Source organism: Anas platyrhynchos, chromosome 10 (assembly GCF_047663525.1).
Source record: "Anas platyrhynchos isolate ZD024472 breed Pekin duck chromosome 10, IASCAAS_PekinDuck_T2T, whole genome shotgun sequence".
Taxonomy (NCBI): Eukaryota; Metazoa; Chordata; class Aves; order Anseriformes; family Anatidae; genus Anas; species Anas platyrhynchos.
Window position 1 is genome coordinate 555,465 of NC_092596.1, and position 23,127 is coordinate 578,591.

The window sequence follows — 23,127 nt, forward strand, 5'->3', positions numbered from 1 at the left end:
CACTGCTTAGCTGTCTGTGCACAGACAACAACAGTATGACTTCTCCCTTTCAGTCTGGAAGACGTTTATCCACCTTGCAAAACAATTGTTATATTTGGCATAACTGTTGGCAGTTTCTGCAGGAAAAAGCTTGAACTTGAAGACAATGGGTCCACCCACACAGCCCTTTCAAAGCAGTTAACCTTAGTCTGTCAGTAGTTTTCCTTGGGAACCATTTTGGGAGCGGGAGGACTACGAAGGGAAGGTGCTTTTCTAAGTCTTTCACTCGCTCTCTCCCTCTACAGCCAGTCATGCACGGTGATAGCAGTTGTTCCATCCTTGGAGAGAAATTTAAGTATATAACAAGAGTTTGAGACTTCTCTCTAGTCACACTCTAATCTCTTTTTAACTAATGCGCTTGAGTATCTGTAATTGGGGAGATTTCTGCCTGTGCCAGTTTTACACTGAGTCAAATTCTCTGGTCTCTTCCTGTAAAAGATGATTTCGGAGTTGTCCGAACTCCTCAGAAATCTGTGTGAGGCGTCCATGGTCCAAGTCAGGTGTTCCCAGTATACGCTTGGATATTCACTCTTCACATTGAAGATCCTTGAACCCATTTATCTTAGAGTTGCTTGTGCTTGAGAACAGATGAAATTTGTTGTGCCGATCAGTCTGCCTTGAAAAGAGAGTGCCTCTTTTTTTTAGGCACTGGTCATCTCGATCTCTTCTTCCACATGTGATAAAGAGTTAGAACGGACACTCTGTTCTGCCTGTGAGAGGATTATTTAGATTCAGGGAGGCCGCTCCTGAAAAAAAAAAATGAGAACTTTTAGCTCGAGAAGGGATTTATTTATGTTATCTCATGGCCTGTGAACTTTTGTAACTTAACATTTAATTTAAGTGTTAAAAGTTAAGTAGCTTTCTTGGTTTTCTATTTCTTCCTTTAGCTTAGGCAAACAAATCTCTCCTATTCAGAGTGCACTGTACAAGTTAGTCAGGAGCGTGCTCTACTGTATGGAGAGAGAGAGAACTTAAGGAGTAATTATTCAAAGTCCAGAAATTAACTTGAGCTTGTTGTGGCTTCTCAGCAACTGTTTCTTCCTTCTAATTGTTGTGAAACCACTGCTGAGAGAGATCCATATAGTTTATATCCTCCTCTCTATTTTGGATGTGTAAGGATGCCTCTGAAGCTAGAAGGGGTAATAGGCCGTTGTGATGGTGGTAGCACACTGTTTGCTAAATATTACTAACCATGTATTACAAATTATTTATTTTTATAGTAATAGAAAGTGTTCTTAAGCTTTCATTTGTGCTTACTGCTATTTTAGTAATAGGTAGTAATGGTAATAGAAGGATGGTTGGACTAGATGATCTTGTGGGTCCTTTCCAACCTTGTGTTTCTATGATTCTTTCATGAGGAAGCTGTAGACCGCGATGAGGTCTCCCCTCAGCCTGCTCCTTTCCAGGCCGCACGGGCCCAGTGCCCTCAGCCGCTCCTCATATGTCTTCCCCTCAAGGCCCTTCACCATCTTCGTAGCTCTTCTCTGGACACTCTCCAACAGTTTAATGTTCTTTTTGTACTGTGGTGCCCAGAACTGCACACAGTGCTCGAGGTGAGGCCGCACAGCGCGGAGCAGTGCAGGACAATCACCTCCCTCAACCGATTAGCAGTGCTGTGCTTGATGCACCCCAGGGTATGGTTGGCCCTCCTGGCTGCCAGGGCACACTGCTGGCTCATACTCAACTTGCTGTCAACCACGACCCCCCTAGATCCGTCTCTGCAGAGCTGCTCTCCAGCATCTCATCGCCCAGTCTGTACATATAACCAGGGTTGCCCCCGTCCCCGGTGCAGGACCCGGCACTTGCTCTTGTAAAACTTCATGCGGTTGGTGATCGCCCAGCTCTCCAATCTGTCCAGATCTCTCTGCAAGGCCTTTCCACCCTCAACAGTCAACAACTTCAAGTTTAGTGTCATCAGCAAATTTGCTCAAAACACCTTCTAGTCCTACATCCAAATTGTTTATAAAAGCATTGAAAAGAACTGGCCCTAAAACGGAGCCCTGGGGGACCCCACTGGTGACCAGCCACCAGCCTGATGTAGCCCCATTTACCATAACCCTCTGAGCCCTACCCGTCAGACATTGCTCACCCATCGTATGATGTTTTTTATCTATGCTTGACATTTTTAATGGGATTGTGTATATGGTTTGCTTTTCTTGTTCTCTAAAATGACTTTTTGAGAAATCCTTTATATAATGAACATGAAGTTGAGGAATCACAGACAAGACAGGTGACAAGAACTTCTGAGGTGCTCAAAAGAGTACACCATAAAAATATCCATTTCTGCTTCCTAGCTTTTTTCCTAATCTGTTGTAAGTGCATTGTCATCTTTCTCCCGTGACTGCATTCTACAGGGCTGAGTTTTTGGGATACTAGCTAGCACTCCTGAGCACATTACTTCAGGTTTCTAGGCCAGTCTAATAAGCGTCTTCCACCACTGTGGCACCAGTATGAATATGAACCAGTCCTTTTTGTTAGAATTGTAGGGGTTGGAAGGGACCTGCAGAGATCATCGGGTCCAACTCCCCTGCCAAAGCAGGTTCCTTAGAGCAGGTTGCCCAGGTAGGCATCCAGATGGGCCTTGAATATCTCCAGAGAAGGAGACTCCACAACCTCCCTGGGCTGCCTGTCCCAGTGCTCCGTCACCCTCACCGTGAAGAAGTTCTTTCACATGTTGGTGCGGAGCTTCCTGGGCTCCATTTTGTGGCCATTGCCCCTTGTCCTGTCCCCACAAACCACTGAAAAGAGGTTGGCCAAATCCCTCTGTCCACCACATCTCAGATATTTATACACATTGAGGAGATCCCCTCTCAGTCTTTTCTCCAGGCTGAACAGCCCCGGGTCTCTCAGCCTTTCCTCACAGGGGAGATGCTCCAGGCCCCATTATCGTCTTTGTTGCCCTCTGCTGGACTCTTTCCAGGAGACCCCTGTCTTTTTTGTACTGGGGAGCCCAGAACTGCTGGACACAGTGCTCCAAGTCTAACTTTTCTCAATTGTTTCAGGATCTATCTATGCTATATAAACCATGGAGCTTTCTAGGCAAACACTGGCAAATCGTGAGCCAGGTGCAACTCAATGCCGACGTTTCCGTCAGTGTGTTAGGGGTGGCAGCTTTTTCCAAGACTGACCTACGCCTGGCACCTAATCTGCGTTTCAGTAGATGTACAGAAGGGAACAAAGAGCTGTGTTGTTAGCACTGTATTTAAAAAGCTACCGTGAAGAAGATGCCTGTGTTGAGCGGACAACAGGAAGCTTTCATTGCATCTCCAGGCAAAGGAGAGGAAAAAAAAATATCACTGAGGCAAAAATGTGTTTCTTCTTATCCACTTCAAGACGATGTTGAAAACCTGGTATCCTAAATGCATCTTTACCTATGGAACCACAGTCAGCTCATTGCATTGCAACTGGAAAATTTCATACTTAAAAGGGAATGACAGGCAACGAGGAAGCAGGAGCGTTCCTGGCATCAAAACTTTTGCTCTTCAAAGTTTTGGGCAAACTTCTCCCCGTTATTAGTCTGGAGAGAAGAAGACCTTCACAGTTAAATATATATAAAGGAGTAAATCTAGGTTGGACATGAACAGCTGTCACAGCTAAGGGTTCCCAGAAGCCCCATTCTGTTTTTTCTGACTTGGGGAAAAGATCAACTTTTAGCGTCTGAGGTAAAAACATTGCTAAAAGCAGCGGTATTGAAGAGAAGTACGTAGTGGGAGTTAAAGCGAAGCGTAGACTAAGATATCTGGACACGTACTGAAGGAAGAGCTCCTCTTTATTCAACTTGGAGGTGGAAAAAAAGGGGGTTGGGGGTGGGTTTTTTGTTTGTTCGCTGTTTGTTTGTTTTTTCTCCAAAGGTTTTGGGGGTGTCCCAGCCAGCCCCGGAGGGCATTCCTCCCTCAGCAGCGGGCACCTGAGGGGAACTCGGGGCTGGAGAAGAAGCCGAGGTCGGGGAGCCGGGCGCCCTCAGCGCCTTTATGCCCTGAGCCGAGGCGAGCCGAGCCGGGCCGGGCCGGCTGCCGCCTGCCGGGCGGAGTGGCTCCGCCCCGCTCCCTGCCGGGGGAGGCTGAGGCACCGCGGCCCGCCGCTGCCTGGCCCTGCCCGGCTCTCAAACCCTCCCGGGGACGGGGGGGGAAGCTGCGAGGTGCCAGGAGGATGCGAGTGGGTGCCGCGGGCTGCGAGGCGAGGGCCCGGGCGGCCGGCGGAGCTGGGACTCGGCGACGGCTCAGCGCCCGCCCCGCCGGCAGCGGACGACTCCCAGAGACACAAAACGGCGGCGGCGGAGGAGGAGGCAGGCGGCGGGGCTGAGAGGAGAGGGGGGCGAGGCGGCTGCGGGAGGCGACCCCAAGCGGCCACGGGAGACCCCCGGGGAGAAGGCGAGGCGCTCCCCCGGCCGGCCCTGAGAAGAGGGGCGGCTGCGAGCACCCCTTCCCCGGCTCTGTGAGGGGGGAACGGGGCGCGGTTGGGCTGTGACAGAGCCGGGGGTATGGGGGGCACACGGGCAGGGCAAGCAACTTCGCTTTCCGTGCCTTGAAACGGGACGGAGCCAGCCGAGACCGGGCTCCCCCCCCCTCTATATATACACACACGCGCTCGGTGTGGCGGTGGGAGGGGAGCGGGGCCATGTCCCCAGCCCTGCCGGGGGGTTTTGCGGTGCCGGGGGCTTTTGCGGTACCAGGGGCCGCCCTGACGCCCGGCTGACCCCCAGGTGCTGCGCGGCGCTGGAGATCGGCAGCCGGCGGGGCGAGGCACCTAATGGAGGCGGCGGCGGGGCGCTGAGGGAGCGGAGAGGCTGCGGCTGTCAGCGCTGCCCGGTAGGTGCTGGGGCTCCCTGTCAGGCTTGACGGAGGAGTTTGGCTTCGTTGAAGGGTGAGTCAAGGCTGAGGTGGCGGTCCCAGCCGGGACAGGCGCCCCAGAGAGCGCCTTGGGGCTGTCAAAGTGCACGGCGATCCGTGCAAAGGGGGCTTTGTTGTGGAAGGCCTGAGGTGAACACGAGTAGCCCGCTGGAGGGGGAAAGGAGAGGGGAGTTTGGAAAGCTGCGCTGCTGGTGTTAAGCAGCAGCCTGTGCTGTGTTGGTGTTTGCTCAGAGGGGTTTCACGCACGAGGAGCTGGTGGGTGCTCTGAGGAACCTGGTCCAGCTGTGGAGAACAACCTGTATGAGGCAAACCCCAGGACCTAAATGCCATAGGCTGTAAGTCCAAACCTCCCCGAACAAGCAGACATTATGTAGAAAACCCATTTGTTACCATCTTGAAACATTGCCAGCAAGGCAGCCTCTTCCAGTTACGCTGTTAATTGGGTTCTCCGGAGCTCGTTAGAAGGAGGTGCCATTTTTTCTAAACGAGGTGACTGCTAACTTCAGGCTGGCAGTCTTACTAGCTTTCCTCAGCCAAAAAGCCCTTTGCATTTCCGTAAAGCACCTGTGCACTGTGCTTGTTTAACAAAGACAAGTTTGAGACATAACACTTGGAGGTAGGGCACGCATTCTCTTTGTGAGGCTTTCCTACTCCTTGAATGCTTCTTGTGGCTCTCCTGGGCTCTCTCTTCTCTTGCCAAGCCCTCGATGACCTGTGCCTGCTTCAGCTGCATCCAGCGCTCCGTTTGCTAGCCGTAATTGTCGTCATTTATCTCTGCTGGTTATTACTGGGAAAACCGATGTTTATTGCTGCGTGTCCATGCGTCCCTGGAGCCTGTTAGAGCTTGGTTTTGAACGGTTCTGCCTTTTGTAAATTTCTCTACGCTGAAGAATTTCTGTCAAGTGATGGACTTTGTGCTGTTGTTAGGATTCCTTTTGTTCCTAATGTACCAAAAAGGCTGTTTCTTTGGGTCTTTTGCTTCCCTTAGCAGTTTGTGGTGTTTCACTTAGGCTTATTACTATCCTTGCGCTGTTTTTCCCCCAGTCACTTACAAAGCCTGAGGGACAGGATTAATTTTTTTTTAATCTAGTTACCATTAATATAAATGATCTTTTTGTTTGGATGTGACTTCTGAATTCATAACAGTCTTACTTCAAAGATCTACGACTGGTTTTGAAGTCTGATGCTTTCTTCAAGTTTGAGTTGAGAATTTCTTCCATCTTTATGGAACTAACTTCTAAAGCAGCAAGTCAGTGTAAACTGTTTTTCTAGTTCTGTTTGCACATAATAAATATAACGGAGGCATACTCTCTTGTGGCTGAGCTCTGGCCAATCTCTATTTCTATGGTCAGTTTCGCTTTGTCTCAAGGCTGAAGTCTAGCTGAGAATTCCCCTGTGCCAGATGCAGTATTTTTGTATATTATGAAGTTAGCCTCTCTAATTTTGAGAAATGCTGAGCCTGTTGCAAAATTGACAGAACGAGCTCTTTGGGGTCTGTTTAATAGAAGTCCTATGTGATAAGTTTTGGGGTGATGAGGGGAGGGGACATTCTGACCACATTTGGCGCAGTGCAGGAGGGCCTGGACGCGCTATTCCCTTCTGTGAATAGCGGTCGGTATTCCCTCTCCGTCCTGTGCCAGAGACGTGAGGTCACTGATCCATAAATGCCCGAGATGGTTTGCCTCGGAGTTGCCGGTGACTTGTAAACAAGTGATGCAATTTTCAGGATAGCACGGTTTCCCCTCCTCCCTTTGTTTCCTCGCTGTTTCCCAGTCAGGTACCAGTATCAGTGTTCAAGTCCGGCTGTCGGTTGTATCGCCTTTGCCGAGTGTGTGCTCACAGGAATCCAGTTTTGTGGTGTTATTAATTAACTTTCTGACACTGTCACATCAGGCACTAAAGGTGCTTCCTCCTGCAGTCTACACAAGGGATGTGATGACTCAAGTTTTCAACATCTTTATTGTCATTGGTAGTATTAATTCTGATTTTCATCTTTTATTGCAGTCCATCATGTTAGTTTGGTTTGGTTTCGGTTTGGTTTGTGGTTTCGTTGTTGGTTTTTGGGGTAGCTCAGGGCCTCCTGAAATACTCCAACCACTCTGCTGCATAAATAGTTGTTTCTTTTTCTGTGGAGATGGGAGCCACCAAAAATGCCTCCTTTCCTTATCCTGTAGCAGCCAGATGGCATTTCGTAAGGCTGCGCCGTGCCTCCCTTTGGCTGATGGTTCATTTCCAGTTCTCTTGCCTTTCTGAGAGCTGGAAGGAACCACACCAGGACCACTCACCTCTTTTCGTGTACCCTTCAGAGTGCAGTGAGCTGCAAGGTGTTGCATAAAGCAGCATCTCTGCTTCCAGGGGATCCTTTCTACCCAGCTCTGGAAGTCAGCCCAAAGGGAGCACAGGGCTGCTGACGTGGAAGAACGTGAAGGGAAAAACAGGCAAGAACTCTGACCACGTTGCTACTAGCTCTTAGAAGACCTTGGAGATAGATCATGGAGAGCTTAATGATGCAAACATGCTTTGAGAGTTTGACTTCTGCTTGCACCTAACAGGTCCACAAGAGCTCACTTCCAAAAAAACCAACAGGCTTCCAGTTGTGTTTGGAGCCGTTCCAGAAAGCCACTTGGTGTTGCAGGTTCTCGTTGGGTGTCTTGGCCTTCTTGACCCACAGCTTGAAGCCGCTGCTGGAGCCAGCCTTGGAGCCAGCAGGGAGCTCCTGAACTTTGTCATGGTTATGGCAAAGGCTGCAGGTGTTCAGCGCCCTGAATCTGGAGAGCATCTCTCAAGCCACATATAGTTTGTGAGACCAGAAAGAGCTGCCGGCTTATAATGAGTGCTGTGACTTAGGCGCACGGTTTGTAGAGGTTTTAAGGCGTAGTGCATGAGTGCCAGGCTCCTGTTTGGTCACTGGGACAAAACGAGATCTGGGAATGCTGGATGTCCTAAAAAGAGTACAGGGGAGACAACCGGGGAGGAGATGTGGCTCTTCTTGGCCTTGTTTAGCCCCCAGCCCCTCTACACCCCACAAACCTTAGTTACAGCTTTGGGCTTCTGCAGAACGTCACAATGCCTAGTAAATCTTTGGGATATACTTAAAAGCAGGAAAATACTGTGTTGGTTTCTTCTTTTTTTGTATACATAGGGCAGCTGCCAGCAGCAGCACCTGCTGGAGTCGAGGGTGCTGAGCAAGGCAGGGTCATGTCCCGAGCAGCAGTCACAAGGGGAGCTGAGCGGAGCCCGTCTGAAAACTCGGGGGGTTTCTGCTTCTTAGCAAGCCGAAACACAGCTCCCCGTCCCCAGTACTCCTTGCTGTGAGGATGAGGACTGAGGAAGGCTCACCCTGCCTGCAGCTTCTTCAGTTCTTCGTGCGGGGAACTCGTGGAGGAGCCAGTGCCTCTGGAAAGAAAGCACCTGTTGGTACTGTGGGCATCTGAGCGTGATGCTAACCCACGCAACGCTGCCCCTTGCATCTGACAAATGTTTTACAACTTCGACTTCTTTGCAGGTTTTACTTAAATTTGGTGGAGGAGGCTGTGGCTGAGCAGAGAACTAATTTGTTATTTCACTAACTGGAATAATTTACAATGGAAAGAAGCTTTTTTTAGTTAAAAGTTGTGTTTCTGATTACAGCTTCCGGTATTTTACCTCGCAGTCCACAAACACTCTTCTTAAACTTGATTCCTGACAAGTCGCTTTTCTCAGTTCTCGCGTTCTTGGACTCCACCAGGGGAAAAGGAAGGCCCTGCTAATATTGCTTGGCTGTTTCCTTCCAGAGGAAGGAGGGGAGAGTTGAGAAAAAGAGGAATGAAGTAAAATGAATTTACTCTTTGCACACGTGCTGAAAGAATAGGCAGGTGTTCTTGGGAATATCTCATTTAAATCTCTGTGTATGTGTTTCGAGAGGATGCGTCCTCACTTAGAGGAGCCAACATCCCATTGCTGGACCTAATCCTGATGGGGCTGGCATCTGAGGGTTACGCGGGCTGCTCCCGGCAGAGCTCTTCCCACGCGGGGAGGCCGAGGGAGCCGGTCGAGCACTGCTCCGCTGCCTGGAAAGATTCAGTCATTTCCACCCAAAGCGAGGAAATAAAAAGCTCGGTCAGCCATTTCATCTGGAGATACCCCGCCCTCCTCCAACAAATACGAAAAAGGGAAAATGTAGGCTTGGGCCCTCACATATCCCAGCAGTTTGCACCCATTCGGGCGATGCGATTGGGGTCGGGGCAGGCAAAATAGAAGTTACCTTTATTTTTTTTTTTAATTTCGGCAGAGGAAGTTATAAGGTTGATGTTGCCCCTTTGATATTTGATTTAACCCACTGACTGCCTGGGAAGGAAGGAGTCTGTTTAGTTTACCTTTGTCCTAGATTCAGTTTTAATATCTCATGTTTAATTGGAGGGGGAGGGGGGGGAGGAATCTTTATTCTTAATGATTCATGCTGCCTCAAAGCACAGTGGTTTCTACTTGTGTGCTGCCTTTCCCACTGGGGGAGGCAAACAAAAGAACAATAATTTCAGACTCCTCCTTCAGTTTCCAAGAGAACCTTAGCTGCTCAGGGATAGCTCTGAATTTTAAAAGCATTTTTTTCTTCCAAATTATGTATTGATTGCACATAAAATGGCAGCACCGTAATATGCAATTTCAAACAAATGCACGGGGGTGCTTGGTTGCTTTTAATGCTCCTCCTTTATTTTTATTTTATTTTTTTTCCTCCAGCAGAAAACAAAAAGTGGATTCTGTTCCCATAAGCCGCTCTTGTAAAATCTGCACAAACATTTATTAGTCTAGACACAAAATATTCTCAGCCGGCCTCAGCCTGACGATGGCAAAAAGAAATAAAAATAATAATAATAATAAAAAAAAAAAAGAAAAGGCAAGCTAATATTGTACTTGGCTGTGAAAAGGGAAGGGGGGGATCATGCCCCAGGCTAGTGAAGCTGTAACATTTTGCTGGGGCTGCCTGCAACAACAGATGCATCTCGTTCCCCTGGGCTTCCAGTCCTGCCTATTCTCTTCTGCTGAACTTGGCCGCTCGCAAACATTCCCTGTGAGTACCACACCCCGGGCTTCTCCTGGACGCTTTTGATTTGATTGAATGATGGCACCAGGCATGCTCCTCTTCACCAGGCCTGCTCTTCTGCCCCAGAAATCATGTAGCGAATTCATTGATTGGAAAACGTGCAGAATAGGTGGGATCTGGGGTGACTGGTAGAAATCAAAAGGGTTTGAAATAGGCGATGTGACCGCAGCTTAAACCTGCAGGAAGGGAGCATCGACCCGAATGGTTTATCTGAATCTTCAGCTGCAACTTCTGTAAATACCAGCTCCTTCTCCTCATTTGCTACCATGGCAGTTTGCAGACTTTTGCTGAGTTAAAAGGACAAATCATAGTTGTGCGCGTTTGTTTGATCAGGCCTTTACCTCAGCGCTCACGTTCTCAGACTGCTGGGGTTTTATATTTTTGTCATTTTCTTAGAAAATGGCGAATGATGCATATCCCGGCTTCCAGATGATTAGTTCCTTTTGCTCCCAATTTGTGTCAGGCTGCGTTTGGTTGGAAATGAAAATGTAATTGCAAATTCCCCTCAACAGCACAACATGTCTGTGGTATTAATTAAAGCACTGTAAATACGTAGAATATCTGAGAATGCATTCCTTCAAGCGTGGCCGTGTTTTTTTAAACCTACAGAGGAGGCAAAATACGGTATTTAGGCTTAGTAGATGAAATGTATTGCTTCTGTGGTGGCAGATCCGTGTCTTGAGATTTTAAACCTGGTGTATCTCATGCTCGAGCCTTCAAAGGAGATGTTACATAGACAATAAAACGTCCTGCTTTTCGGGGAGGGCTCTCCTTAGGTCACTCAGAAAACGCCTTCACTCTTCACTCACTGCAGCATTCACAAAGTGAATGCCTTCCTGTAAGGTTAGTCACCGATGGCCACTCATTCCATGCTTTCACTAAGAAAAACCTTCGCAGCTTTGAATCTGAATTTCCTGCCCCGCGTTTAGGTGAGCCCGGAGCGGCGTCAGGCATTGCTGGGCTCCTCGTCCGGCGGCGATGGTGAAGTGAAAGATGCCAAAAGTGAAGTTTGACAGTGAGCTCGGGGGCTTGTGCTGGCCCGGTGGCTCTCTAAGCCCCCGTGTCTGAGCAGCGGGAGCATCCGAGCAGCACAGGACGGAGCTCAGCAAGAGGCTGGGGTCAGGGCACTGCTGCAAATAGCAATGCTTTGCTGGCTGCAGAAGTTAACCAGGTACACAGCGCTGTTTTACTACATGGTGGAGACCTACGGAGAGTGTTTCTGCCCTCCTTTTTAGCTGAAACATCCCCAGATTCTAAGGGGAAAAGGAATAGAAGGGACTTGCGGAGCAATGTTCTAGTGAAACCCAGCCTTCCTAAAGAAGCCTGCCTGAATAATTCCTGTGAATAACAGACTGTTCAGCTATTTCTTAACATAGAAACGGTGCTGACTGCTTCTTCAGAGTAACATAAGTTAGTGATGCTACTGAAATAGTTGTGGTTCAGACGTAGATCTGATTTCTCCTAAGCACGCTGAATTCACAGCTGTTGATCCTCCAGAGGAGGCTTTGCAATTGAACACCTGGAGAATAGGTAAATTTCCCGCTGTTGTTCTCCTCTCCTCTTGTTTTGTTTTGTTTTGTTTTGTTTTGTTTTCCTAGTAGCATAGGCTTAAGACTCTGAAGAAACGGGCTGCTTTTTTTCATTTCCAACACTGGCTGTTCCTTTTGAGCCCCGCCTTCTATTTTTGCAGTCACAAGATATGTGAATGTAAATTCCTGGGAGAGAGGTAGAAAACTCTGTTTCAACTGGTGTCTTTTTCGGCTATGTGGGGAGACCAAATAGGGTGGTTTTGAATCTTCTGGCTCTTATTCAGAGCAGCAGCATGTGGAGGGAGACAGATGCGTGTGCTTTTTTAGTGCAATGGCTTCAGAAGCAAGAGGGGAAAAAACACTTTCTCTGGGAGCTGGAGAAGGTGTCCTAATCGCAGGAGAGGTTTCTAAATGGCATATCTTTGCGAGTGTTCCTGTAGTCTGGATGTTTTTGTTTGTTTGTTTGCCTTTGGAAGGTTTTACTGTTAATCTTCACGTCCTTCAGCAGAAGTGAGAAATGTGATTTTATTTTGTGCAGTGTCGCGGACCCTCCGAAATCTACTGGGAAGGATGAATACCTCGCACAGTACCAATGTGATGACAGTGGAGACAAGGAGAAACCAAGAAGATCAAAAGAACGTGACCTTATTTCAAAAGAAAACGTTTTGTACGGCAAAGAGTCTTCTGAGCCTGGTGAGAAATTGCGGCAAACTTCCTCTCTCAAGTGTGACACTGAATGTAGCTCTAAAAAGCTTTCCTCCTCAGCTATTGCAGAGAGATGCCAAGGTAGAAAGGACAAGACTAAAAACACTGAGAAAGAGCATTACCAAAGCACGAGGGAACATGCTCCTAGTGAAGAGAAGGAGAGTCAAAAAGCAGGTCCTTCCAGCGGCCAGGTTCAAAAGGCGTCACGCTGGAGCTCCGAGTTCGGCAGCATTCCGAGACCGTTTTGGCGGTTGTGGAGACGGCCCTGGCTGAGGTGGCTGCTGCTGTTGCTGCTGTCCCCTCTGTCCTCGCTGTTGCCGCTGTTGCCGCTGTTCCCGGACCTTGGAGACCTCCGGCGGCTCCCTGTGACAGGCCCTGTGGCCCCGGGGAGCTGCCCGCCGCCTCGTCGGCCAGCCCGGCAGCAATCCTGCCAGCACAGAATAGCTCACTGCGTTTCAGGGTAAAGTGACGATTAATTTCTATTTCCTGGCCTGGGTGCTGCTTCCTTCTTTAAGGAAGCTTCAAGGTTAAAGGTTAAGCTCAGTTATGTCAGGGCCCAAGTCCGTTTTGTGAAGGGGCTCTTGTACGAAAGCTTAAGCTGGGATTGACTCTCTGCTAAGCGGAGGCCAAACGTGTACCTACTGAGAAGCAGGTCCTAAGTGATAACATTTTCTAAAGAGACTGCTAAACACATCTGAACAGTGCTGCTGCAGAACTCTGAATGGGGGGATAGCAACTGTCTTAACTGATCTGGAATCTTGAGTTTACTTTTCAGTGGACAAGAGGTGTGTCTCTCAAGGCAAACAAAGAGAGGAGTAACACCCGATACTCATGTCAACATAAATTTATGCTCAGAGCGTAGGTGTAGGAACAGCATCGGTATGTATATGGAACATCGGGAGAGGAAGCTCTGTCGGTATTTACAGTTTTTCTACTACCTTGTCAGAGAGACGTTATCTCCACATTAGAAATGGATGTATTTTGAAACAGTGGTGGTGGATCGGATTTCTTCTTTCTAGTGTTAATATTTGCTCTTGAATCGTACTTAATACCTGGTAACGCCTCAATCAGTTGTCAAAAATAAACTTAAAAATGTGTAAGGCTTATCTCGTTGGTCAGTATAAAGATCAAGGCTTTTTTCCTTTTTCCTTTTTCCTTTACCTTTTCCTTTCTTCCCCAGTGTTGTTTTTCTTTTCTCCTTCTCACTACAGTCTTAATTTTGTTTCTTGTCCCTTAAGTGTGTTTTCAGTGTGTTGCTGAAACATTTTCTCTTTCAATCCGAAAAAAGGAGCTGTCACTGGTGAAGATCGGAGCTTATCTGAAAATCCCTGAGCCCAGGAGCTGTCACCTTAGTCTTCCAGTCGGACAAGGACGACTTCATTTCTCGTGTAAATGCATTTTTCAGGTTTGCGTATTGTTTTTTCAGGAACGGAAAGTGTATATAGAATGGATTTAAAATCAATCTTAAATGTAAAATGTCAAGGGAAAAAAGTTCTAGTTACAACCTCTGCACATAATTTGCCAGCTGTGGGACTAGGAGTTTTCTTATTTACTGTGTTTTGTTTAACGTGTCTGAAGTTTAATGGATAGCAATCAAGGCGTGCTAGAAATCTGAAAGCACTTTATGCTTTGTTCTCTCAGTCATTTTGGTATAACAAACTAGCTTATGTTTTAAACGCTCCATTAGGTTAGTGGTTTCCCTATAGGTAACAAGTCCCTGTGTGCTACAGTAAGACAGTAACAAAACATGAAGTATAGAAGTTCATCCTGTCATGGATGCTTCTGCCTACGGACACACAATTATGCTTATTTAAAGCGGTATCACCTTGAAACCTAATCAGCATTTTAAAAAGGACTTTGTAGCAGTTATTGGCTTTTGTCCTGGAGGGCTGAGGTTTGTTTTGTTTTGTTTTACATTCAGCATTTCCGTTTCTAGCTTGCATTGCCCTGTTGTTTTGCATGAGGAAAACGTGCAACTTTACAAAGCAGAACGGAAAGAGCTGCTTTTTAGTCTAACGTTTCAGTTTTTTGTAGGAGTTTTAAATGTGGTAGGAGTAAAACACCAGAAGTACTGCTGCCAAAGTTATATTCAAACTCGTATTTCGTGGAGAAGCAGAAGAAGCCCAGGGAGAAATAAATTTGCAAACGTGCTCTTCATGCTCTCCTTTCCCAAGATTTCTCTGAGATATAGCCCATCCTCTGTGGGTTTTGAGGTATATGGTTCCCAGGAGTGAGAAGGAGGGCCAAACATCTCTCTTCTTGGATCTCAACATGCCAGGGCTTTAGTGTACTGCCACTTACGGCTCCGCTTTTTCACCTGGAAAAAGCGACCACATGATGTAGACTGAGGAGCCCTCACAAATTAACTTGCTATCACAAAGTGACGCCCAGAAAAGGTGTATTTAAAAGCTAGGCTCATTATAGAATAACAACAAACCCCTCATGATTGGTGCAGTAGACAGTGAGGTAGAGGGCGATCCCTGGAAAGACAGAAGAAAAGGAGCAGTGAGTTCTGGGTACCTTTGTGCACACGAAACAGAAAAACGCAGGCAGTGAAGTAATAGTGTTCCATTACTAACGCCAGCAATAGATAATTGCAACAATTATCTATTAGATCATAGGTAATAATTAACAGATAATTGTGCAACTCTGGAAATCAATAAATAACTGATTCCCCTCAGAGAATGTCTTCTACATTTTTATATTAAAAAGACTCCAGAGTTGTAATGGATTAAAATCCTACAGAAGTGAAAGAAATGGCATCAGCCACTAGTTCTGCAGAAGCTAAAAGTAATACCGATAGAGTTTAGATGGAAATTTTCACTTTGTGTGTTTAGTTTGGGGATTCTTTTTAAATCATTCATACCAGCGATTTAGTTCTTAAGGCTGTTTCTTTGAGATTAAGTGACAGGACTTCTGCTATTCTTTTCTTCTTGGAATGCTTCTTGATATTCTTACGTCAACCAGAACTTCTGTCTCTGTCGCAGATGTCAACAATGACCGTAGTTAAGAAGCCCAAATCTTCAAAGTCTAAAAAGCCCTCTTCAAGGCGGTCTGGCAAATCCAAGAAACCAAGTACTAAAATACTGATGTCACGCACTGCAAACTGGGGCCAGATACCGCCTGCAGAAGATTCAAGCCAAGTCTCTGTGGCCCAAGGACGTGGAGGTGCTATTTACTGTAGATCATCTGAAAAATCTAAGGCTTTTGCCCCAAGAGATCTAAGTAAGTGTGAGCTTTATCCTGACTCCATTTTCTTCAAAGCAAAAGTAGAAAATGCAGTTCTTACTTGTTGCACTGATAGAGAAGGGGACTAGTGTGAACAAAGACTTCAAAAGCGAATCCCCTAAGGCAACTGAAGTGACTGATGTTACAGAAATTAATTTTGATATATTTACAGTCAACAGAGAAATATGGGGAGCTTTTTGTAATGCACAGATTCATCCATGTCTTTTCCGTTTTGCAAAGAAAAGTGTTTGATTGTTGCTATTCACAGCTTCCATTTTTCACACGTTTTTTGAATGATAACATTGCTCAGGAAAAGATCTGGTATCTGTAGGGGTACCGTCATTCCTAGTTACTAGTTTTTACCTTTTTTCCGTATAATTTCAAGTCTAAGCTTGTGGTTTAAGTTATAATAAGGAAAAAAACAGTAGTTGAGTTAATCAGGTTAAAGATTATAGATGGAGAGGAACTTGGCATTAGGTACTACAAACAGAATGGCAGTTAGCCTTGCCTTAGAAAAATTAAAATGGTTGACGAAAGCTGGTTTTTTGTTTTTTTTTTTTCCCCAAAACATTGTGTTGACCAGCCAATTTGAATTTGGCGGTATTAAAGCTGTCTGCAATAATTTTCTTCTGGCTTGGATTGTAGCTAGCTCCTCTAGGTGCTCCTGCAGAATAGTATTTTTTTAAATACCTTCCTTAGAAACAAACAAACAAAATCTCTTTTTAAATTTAACTTTCTTGCAGTCGTTAATGATGGAATTGCTCCACCACAGAGCATTCTTTTTCCACCTGAGAAGATTTGTATGGATTGGCGAGAAACACAAAGTGTTGGAGTTGGCCTGTACAATCTTGGCAACACATGTTTTCTTAATGCTACTCTACAGTGTTTGACCTACACACCCCCACTTGCCAATTACATGCTTTCTCTCGAGCACGGCCAGTCATGTGAGTACTTTCTAAGAGTATTTCAAATCTGTTGGACAGCTCTGAAGGTGAAAGAACAGCAGTGATTCTGAGACAAGCTTATTTGCCTGATTTTACCTGTAGAAGCTGGCTTTGAGCACTGTATTAGCAGTGGGCTCCGAATAGCATACGGAGTGCAATTAATGCACTGTTTGTTTAATGAATGAATTTATTTATTTATGTATTTATTAAAGGATCATTTATTGCTTCGTGGGAATAATGAAGTGCATTGGACAGTAATGCATTTAGTAGTAATTTTAGAGAGTAATACATTTTTCAGCCTGTGGAGTTCACATTCCTGTCAGCCTTTACAAATGTGACTTTGCAGTAGTCTTTTAGATTTCTCATCACAAAATGCATTTGAATACAGGCTTAGTGGATATTTTTATTCTGTAAAGTTGTGTGAAATGAAATGTTACAAGACTGTTGGGACATTGGCATCTTGGGAGAATAGAATGTAGCAAGGAGAGTGGATATCGTATCTATAGTTTAAATTTTACTTAGATGTTTGTTTGTAGTTATGGATATTTTGCTGGACTGGGATGCTTTCTTCTTTCACTCTTCAGGTCGTGAACAAGATTTTTGCATGATGTGCACAATGGAGACTCACATTAACCAGGCCCTGCGTTGCACTGTTGATGCCATCGAGCCTACGCATGTTATCAGTAATCTCAGTCGTAAGTGGCTTCAGATGTGTTTCTTTTCGATAGCTTGTAATCTTCAAATACTTATTTGATGTGTATAAGTGGTTTTAACACTAGAAAGAAGAGAGATTTTAGAAATAGAAGAATGATTTCATTTTTAAATGAGGTGAATACTATCATCTTCTTCTTTAGGAATAGGACAACATTTCCGTTTTGGCAGTCAAGAAGACGCACACGAGTTCTTGCGCTATACTGTTGATGCTATGCAGGAAGCGTGCTTGAATGGAAGCACCGAGTAAGCATAAACAAGTTCACTTTCATACATTCTCTAGCACCTTCTAGTCCTTTATTTACTATCAAAAATGATCTCTAGCACCTTTTAGTGCCTTATTTACTATCAGCAACGAAAGTCTACATCATCCTTAGTTTTCATAAAACTCTTTGAAGAGTTAACTCTGCGCCTTAAATCTTCTGAGGTCTGATTATAATTTATTTCCAGATTGGACAGATCTTCTCAAGCTACCACCATCATTCATCAAATATTTGGAGGATTTCTAAGATCGAGAGGTACTTTAAAAAATATTCCTGTCCTTAGAACTGATCTGTGTCTTTTGTCGGTAGTAAAGCAGTCTGTAGTTTGTCTAAAGTAGTATCTGGCAACAACTTGAATTTGGACAGTTAGTCTCCTTCACATAAGGTTAAGCATTTATATTTTGCTTCCAGTGAAGTGCTTGAATTGCAAAGCAGTTTCGGATACGTATGAGGCATTTCTTGATATCACTTTGGATATAAAGGTAAGATGTTTTCTAAATATAATTCATGATGTTTAAGTACATGCCTAACTTTCTAAATTAAACTTGTTTACCTTAAAAAACCAAACCACATATAATGTTAAAACGTAAGAGCTTGGTGGTGCTAAGGAAGTGGATTGGACTTTGTCCTTCTGTGGAACCCATGTAAATAGTCTCCACATTTGCATTGGGTTTAAGGGGAAAGAATTCTCTTTCTGCAAAAATTATAATGCTGTCATACTTCTCTGTTGTTCTACCCCAATGTACATCTAATTGTTAGACTGATGAATTTGTCCCCAGTATTGATGACAAAGCACACTATAGGTGCTGTCTAGGCTACTGGAAAAGTATTTGTTCCGAAGTCAAATGACTTCCAGGTGAGGTCAATGCTGAGCATGCTCTTTCTGCCTCCTTCTTCACAGTGCTCATAGTAGATCGCTGGAGTATGTTAGTAAGATTCTCTTACAAACTACTAGTACGTCTCTGGAATTTTGAATTTACGGTGACTTTACGCTCTTCTTTCTCGCTCCTCTAGGCGGTTTCATCTGTTACCAGAGCTCTGGAACTCTTTGTGAAACCTGAAGAGCTGGGTGGAGAGAATTGCTATAAATGTAGCGAGTAAGATTTTGACGAATTAGGTCTTAATCCTAGATGTCAGTTTTATATGTTGCATGACTCTGTTGGACTACCTCTAAACTTTGGATCTACTTACGAGTTTTGTGGAAGTTTATAAAACACTTGGATTTTTGTTTCTTTGGAGGGGGGAAGTCTTGTTCAGAGGCATTCCCTATGGGTTTGCAATTCTCTGGCTCGTATTTTGCCATCAGAATTCAAAAAGAGATACTTTTGTTCTTTCTATTTATTAGCTCTCGACAGTACTTTTCTTGATGTAAACTGCCCAGTTTCCGTTGTTCTCTGGGCTAGTGGCTAATTTTCACTGCTTACACTGTAGGTCCTACCTTGGAGCGGGCAATGTATCAAACTGAACTATTGTGTTTCAAAGGATGGCAGACAGTTTCAGTGTCTTTCCAGACAAGCTCAGTACATGAAGACTTCCTACTGTTAAATGTCTCCCTCCTGTAGAATGACCATGTGCTTCTGTTGTATTTTTGATGTTGATAGACGACCTATGTTGGAGATTATTTGCAATTTCTAGTCCTGGGGACCAAGGCTCTCTCGTTCCACTTTCATTATTTGTATTTCCCTTGAAAGCTGAAAGAATGTATCCAGGATTGGAGTTCAAATAGCCACTTTTGTAGACCAAGAAATGGTACCTTGCCATCCAACCTGGTAATACCCTTTCGTGAGAGATTCCTGTTCCTGCTATGCCCGGGGTTTTGGGAGAATTTACCTTCTTCACTGTATTAACAAACCTGACACGCAGTGCATGGGTTTATGAAAAGAAAAAAGACCAACCTATTATGCAAGTAAATGTCATTCAAATAGCATAGGCATGCGTGAGACATTAAAACGAGTTTGTTTTGGGGGCGAAAAAAGAAGATGCCTTCAAACACTTATCTCTGCTTGTTTTTAAGGTGTAATAAGATGGTTCCTGCATCCAAGAGATTTACCATACACCGTTCTTCCAAGGTTCTCACAATATCACTGAAAAGATTTGCAGATTTCACAGGTGGAAAGATCAACAAGGTATATTTACCACTGTAATGCAACTATATCATTGTGTAATGGGACATCCCCCAAAGCTGAAAGTTGTTTATATTTTCAGACAGTAATTGTAGACTAACGACTATGGCTTATTCTTTCTCTTAATATCAATAAAGTTCCCGCTTGACAAGAAGCATATGCTTTCCTCTGAGAAGGCTGATTCATCAGGAAACAGTTCTCTGCAACTTCTAGTCTTAAACATTGTTTATGGGAAGACTTATTTGTAGTGAATCAAGAAATATCTTCTAGAAATATATTCTAGAAATAAATTCTAGTCTGTGTTTTTTGGAAGTGTTTTTCTCTGGCTAGTCCACGAAGTACTCTGGGATAATTTTCTATCTTCTTGGTCTCTCTTTAGGTGGTGAAATATCCGGAGTATTTGGACCTGAGAGCCTACATGTCACAGTCAAGGGGAGAACCACTGCTCTATGCCTTATACGCGGTGCTGGTACATCACGGTGTCAGCTGTCACTCAGGACACTATATATGCTATGTAAAGGTAGAAGTCAACAGCATTTCTAACAGGGTAAAGGTTGTGCTGGCAAACCAGTGAAAGCGTGACTAGCAGCTACTGTTTCTAGGGAAAAAGATTTCATTATATTTTTATTTGACACGTGTGTATTTTGTTCCTATCCGTGATTTCATTTGGAACACGTGCAATTCACCTAAAGAAATGGTTGTCTTTATTTGCAGGCTGGTAATGGACTTTGGTATCAGATGAATGATGCTAAAGTAGTCCGTACTGACATTAAGAGAGTTCTTGGTCAGCAAGCTTACATACTTTTTTATATCAGGTAATAACAAATCTTAACATGTGTTCAGAAGAGATTTACTTTCCTGTTATTGATATTTTTCTGTTTTGCAAGTGTTTTTCTTGCTATCCCAGGGAAAGATTATTATTTGTCTAATTCAGTTCTGTCTAACCTGAAATTCTCTGTGTCATTTATTATCTTTTGTTGCTTGGCCTGAAACTGCAGCACTTGTGTAAATTGCTATCTATGTGTTACCTGTAGCTGGCTAATTTAGAGAAGGAGAAAAATGAAGGTCATCTGTCGTGTAAGAATGAATGATTGTTCTGAAAGTGATAGTCTTAGTAGGAAGACTGTTCTCTCCTTTTCAGTTTGTAGTCTTGGCGAAGCCTTCTGTAGAGAAGGCTTCCATATCGTATGAACTGTTCCTCTAAAATTATAGGATGGGATTTAATCCAAGAGTAGGCTGAAAGAAAAACTAAACTCCGATCACTGCTCTTTTCTGAAGGCGCTATGATTTGACACTTGGAGAACGTGCGTTTTACTTGCCAGCACCATCTTATCCCTGTTCATTCCCTCCTGGTCAGCAGGGGGCTAATAGTAAGCAGGCTGGATTTATGGGACCACGACTTCTTCCTCATATGATTAAGGTAATTCAGGGAAGTGGGAGGGCAGGTAACGGCACCAAACTGCTAGTGGGTTTGGGGTTTGGTGTGGGGTTTTTTGTTTGGTTTTCAGCATCTTAGTTTTGTTTTCCTTCCCATGCTGCAGCTTTCTTCACAGCCTTCATGCTACAGCCAGAGTCATTCAAACAGTGGTTACTGCTAAATTGTGCAGCCATGCGACTCCATTACTTAATACCTCCAAGACAGCTTTCTAAAGCACAGAGAGCTACGCTCTTTGACAATTTAAGCAGAGTGTACTAATCCTCGAATCATTTAAAAGAGGACTTGTTTTTCCTATCGTCGTCACTTTAGCTAAGACAGGGAAAACTAATTGTCTTATTCCTGAGCACCAGAACAATTACTTCAGGCTTTTCAGGGTATGTTTAAAGGGGAAAATAAATATATTTGGGAATAGCAGCAGGTAATGTTAAGTTGTTTGGCTGGTTTTCAAAGATGATGTTAATTTGATTCCAATCGGCTGTAAACCAAAAGCAGGAATTGAATACGCTTATTGGACTTGCATTTATCTTTAAAGGGCAGTGTGTTTTTCTTTGTAGGTGTTAAGACCATTTGTAGAAATACTCAGTAGGAGAGTTTTGTGTTTCAAAATGTTAAATGCAGTGTTTGCGTTAATCCATCTTGCCATTTCTTCTTTTTAAATACAGAATTCAAGCCGTTTAAATGGAAATGGATCCATAAAAGAGGACGCAAAGACCACTGGTGTCACCCTAAAAAGGCCATCTTCAGCACCACCGATGGCCTGTGTTCAAAACCAGACAATTACCAGGCCTTCAATTACTGATCCGTCAAGAAAACAGAAGATCACCACCAGTATTCACAATAAATTGCCTGCTCGTCGGACTGTGTCACAGCCTGACTGTCTTAGCAGTGCTGCGGAGGACGAAGATCTCTACCAGGCTGTTCCTTCATCCACAATTACAAATTCGGTAATGCAAATGAAGCAAATGCAAACAAGCAAAAAAGTTTCTGATGAGATTTTTGTGGAGCCAACAGTGAATGAAAATCCTAAACTCAGCTCTGATAACACAGTCCCTTACGGTGCAGAATCTTCAGGAAAATCTGAGGAGGAGTCAAAGGGCTTATTTAAAAGGAATTGCAATGCAATGTCCTCTAATGGAATTTTGGTTGGAAAGGTAGTCCGTACATTGCAGCATTCCGGTTCTTCCTGTCAGAATGCTGACGAAGGAAGATCCCAGCATGAGCTGCCAAAAACCGATTCACTAAATGGTGCTATTAGGTTAGTTAATGAATCGAAAGAAAACGGACTGAAACTTGATGATTCCACTTGCCGAGTTGAACCTGTTAAACCTTCTGAGATGTTCTTTTCTAAAACAAATGGATTGCTTGAAACATAGATTTGCTCCATCGAGAATTTCTCACCTATGATGTATTCGGGAGTGTTTATTGTGTTCCTAATTCAGGTGAAATACTGAGAAAACACAGCACAAATGTGATTGTAAGACTTTGTGGTATTATCCCATTAGAATTTGCAGAGCTTACATTACAACTTGTCAACTTAAGCTCAGCTGAGATAAAAATTCCTAAGTTTCATAAAGTAGATTTTGGGAGGTGAGTTGGGGTTATCTTTGAAGTGTAGATAATGCATACAACTCAAAACGGTCTTGCTTACCATTTAATGGAGAAATTCTGACAAGACTAGTCCTCAGTACTACTACAAATAGTATTTTTTTGTCTGCTGACTTGTGCGTTTTGATTGCAGATGCCTGGAGCTATGCCTTCAGTCAATCGAGAAATCATCACGGAGTCCCTCACAGCCAGCCAGCTGAACAGCTTGTCAGAGGAAACGAGGTAAAATGAGCACAGTCTGATTAAGACAAGACCTTATGGAAGTTCGTTACGGTTTTATCTGTCTACTAATAGTATTTAATGGAAGGATTTAAATTAGTACAATTCCATGCTGTATGTCCAGCGTTACGAACAGAACTAATGATCAGCACTGAGCATATCACTCTGATGCAGGTTGGTGCCTCAAGGAGAACTTGTGTTCCTTCATAGAATGTTTTTCCATTTTTCTCCACTGTCTGGAGAAACACTGGCTGTTCCCCGCTCGCCCCTATGCCTTTTTTCTCAGAGCAGCAGGTGGAAGGAGACGGATGCATTTGCTTTTTTAGTGCAATGGCTTCAGAAGCAAGAGGGGAGAAAGCACTTTCTCAGGGAGCTGAAGAAGGTGTCCTAATC

General features: G+C 44.4%; 2 protein-coding genes across 2 annotated transcripts; both read left to right on the top strand.

Annotated features, from left to right (window-relative positions):
• Nucleotides 1-12,246: 12,246 nt before the first annotated feature.
• LOC140003339 (ubiquitin carboxyl-terminal hydrolase 42-like) lies at nucleotides 12,247-19,691 on the top strand. The gene is made up of 7 exons (XM_072043039.1): nucleotides 12,247-13,591; nucleotides 15,191-15,428; nucleotides 16,175-16,375; nucleotides 16,960-17,070; nucleotides 17,230-17,332; nucleotides 17,537-18,446; nucleotides 19,364-19,691. The coding sequence occupies exons 2-6, from the start codon at nucleotides 15,191-15,193 to the stop codon at nucleotides 17,685-17,687; spliced, it is 804 nt and encodes a 267-aa protein (XP_071899140.1). The 5' UTR covers nucleotides 12,247-13,591; the 3' UTR covers nucleotides 17,688-18,446; nucleotides 19,364-19,691.
• LOC140003355 (ubiquitin carboxyl-terminal hydrolase 42-like) lies at nucleotides 19,374-23,072 on the top strand. The gene is made up of 6 exons (XM_072043101.1): nucleotides 19,374-19,475; nucleotides 19,852-19,992; nucleotides 20,187-20,287; nucleotides 20,751-20,892; nucleotides 21,573-21,854; nucleotides 22,649-23,072. Exons 1-6 carry the CDS (start codon nucleotides 19,374-19,376, stop codon nucleotides 22,739-22,741), a joined length of 861 nt encoding a protein of 286 aa, XP_071899202.1. The 3' UTR covers nucleotides 22,742-23,072.
• The last annotated feature ends 55 nt before the right edge of the window (nucleotides 23,073-23,127 follow it).

Excerpts from the sequence above, each read along its gene's own strand:
- LOC140003339 (XM_072043039.1), top strand. The coding sequence starts at position 15,191 with ATGTCAACAATGACCGTAGTTAAGAAGCCCAAATCTTCAAAGTCTAAA. Across the intron at positions 15,429-16,174 it reads TTTTGCCCCAAGAGATCTAA|TCGTTAATGATGGAATTGCT; the intron begins GTAAGTGTGAGC and ends ACTTTCTTGCAG. Across the intron at positions 16,376-16,959 it reads TCTCGAGCACGGCCAGTCAT|GTCGTGAACAAGATTTTTGC; the intron begins GTGAGTACTTTC and ends TTCACTCTTCAG.
- LOC140003355 (XM_072043101.1), top strand. The coding sequence starts at position 19,374 with ATGGTTCCTGCATCCAAGAGATTTACCATACACCGTTCTTCCAAGGTT. Across the intron at positions 20,893-21,572 it reads TTCTTCCTCATATGATTAAG|AATTCAAGCCGTTTAAATGG; the intron begins GTAATTCAGGGA and ends TTTTAAATACAG. Across the intron at positions 21,855-22,648 it reads CATCCACAATTACAAATTCG|ATGCCTGGAGCTATGCCTTC; the intron begins GTAATGCAAATG and ends TTTTGATTGCAG.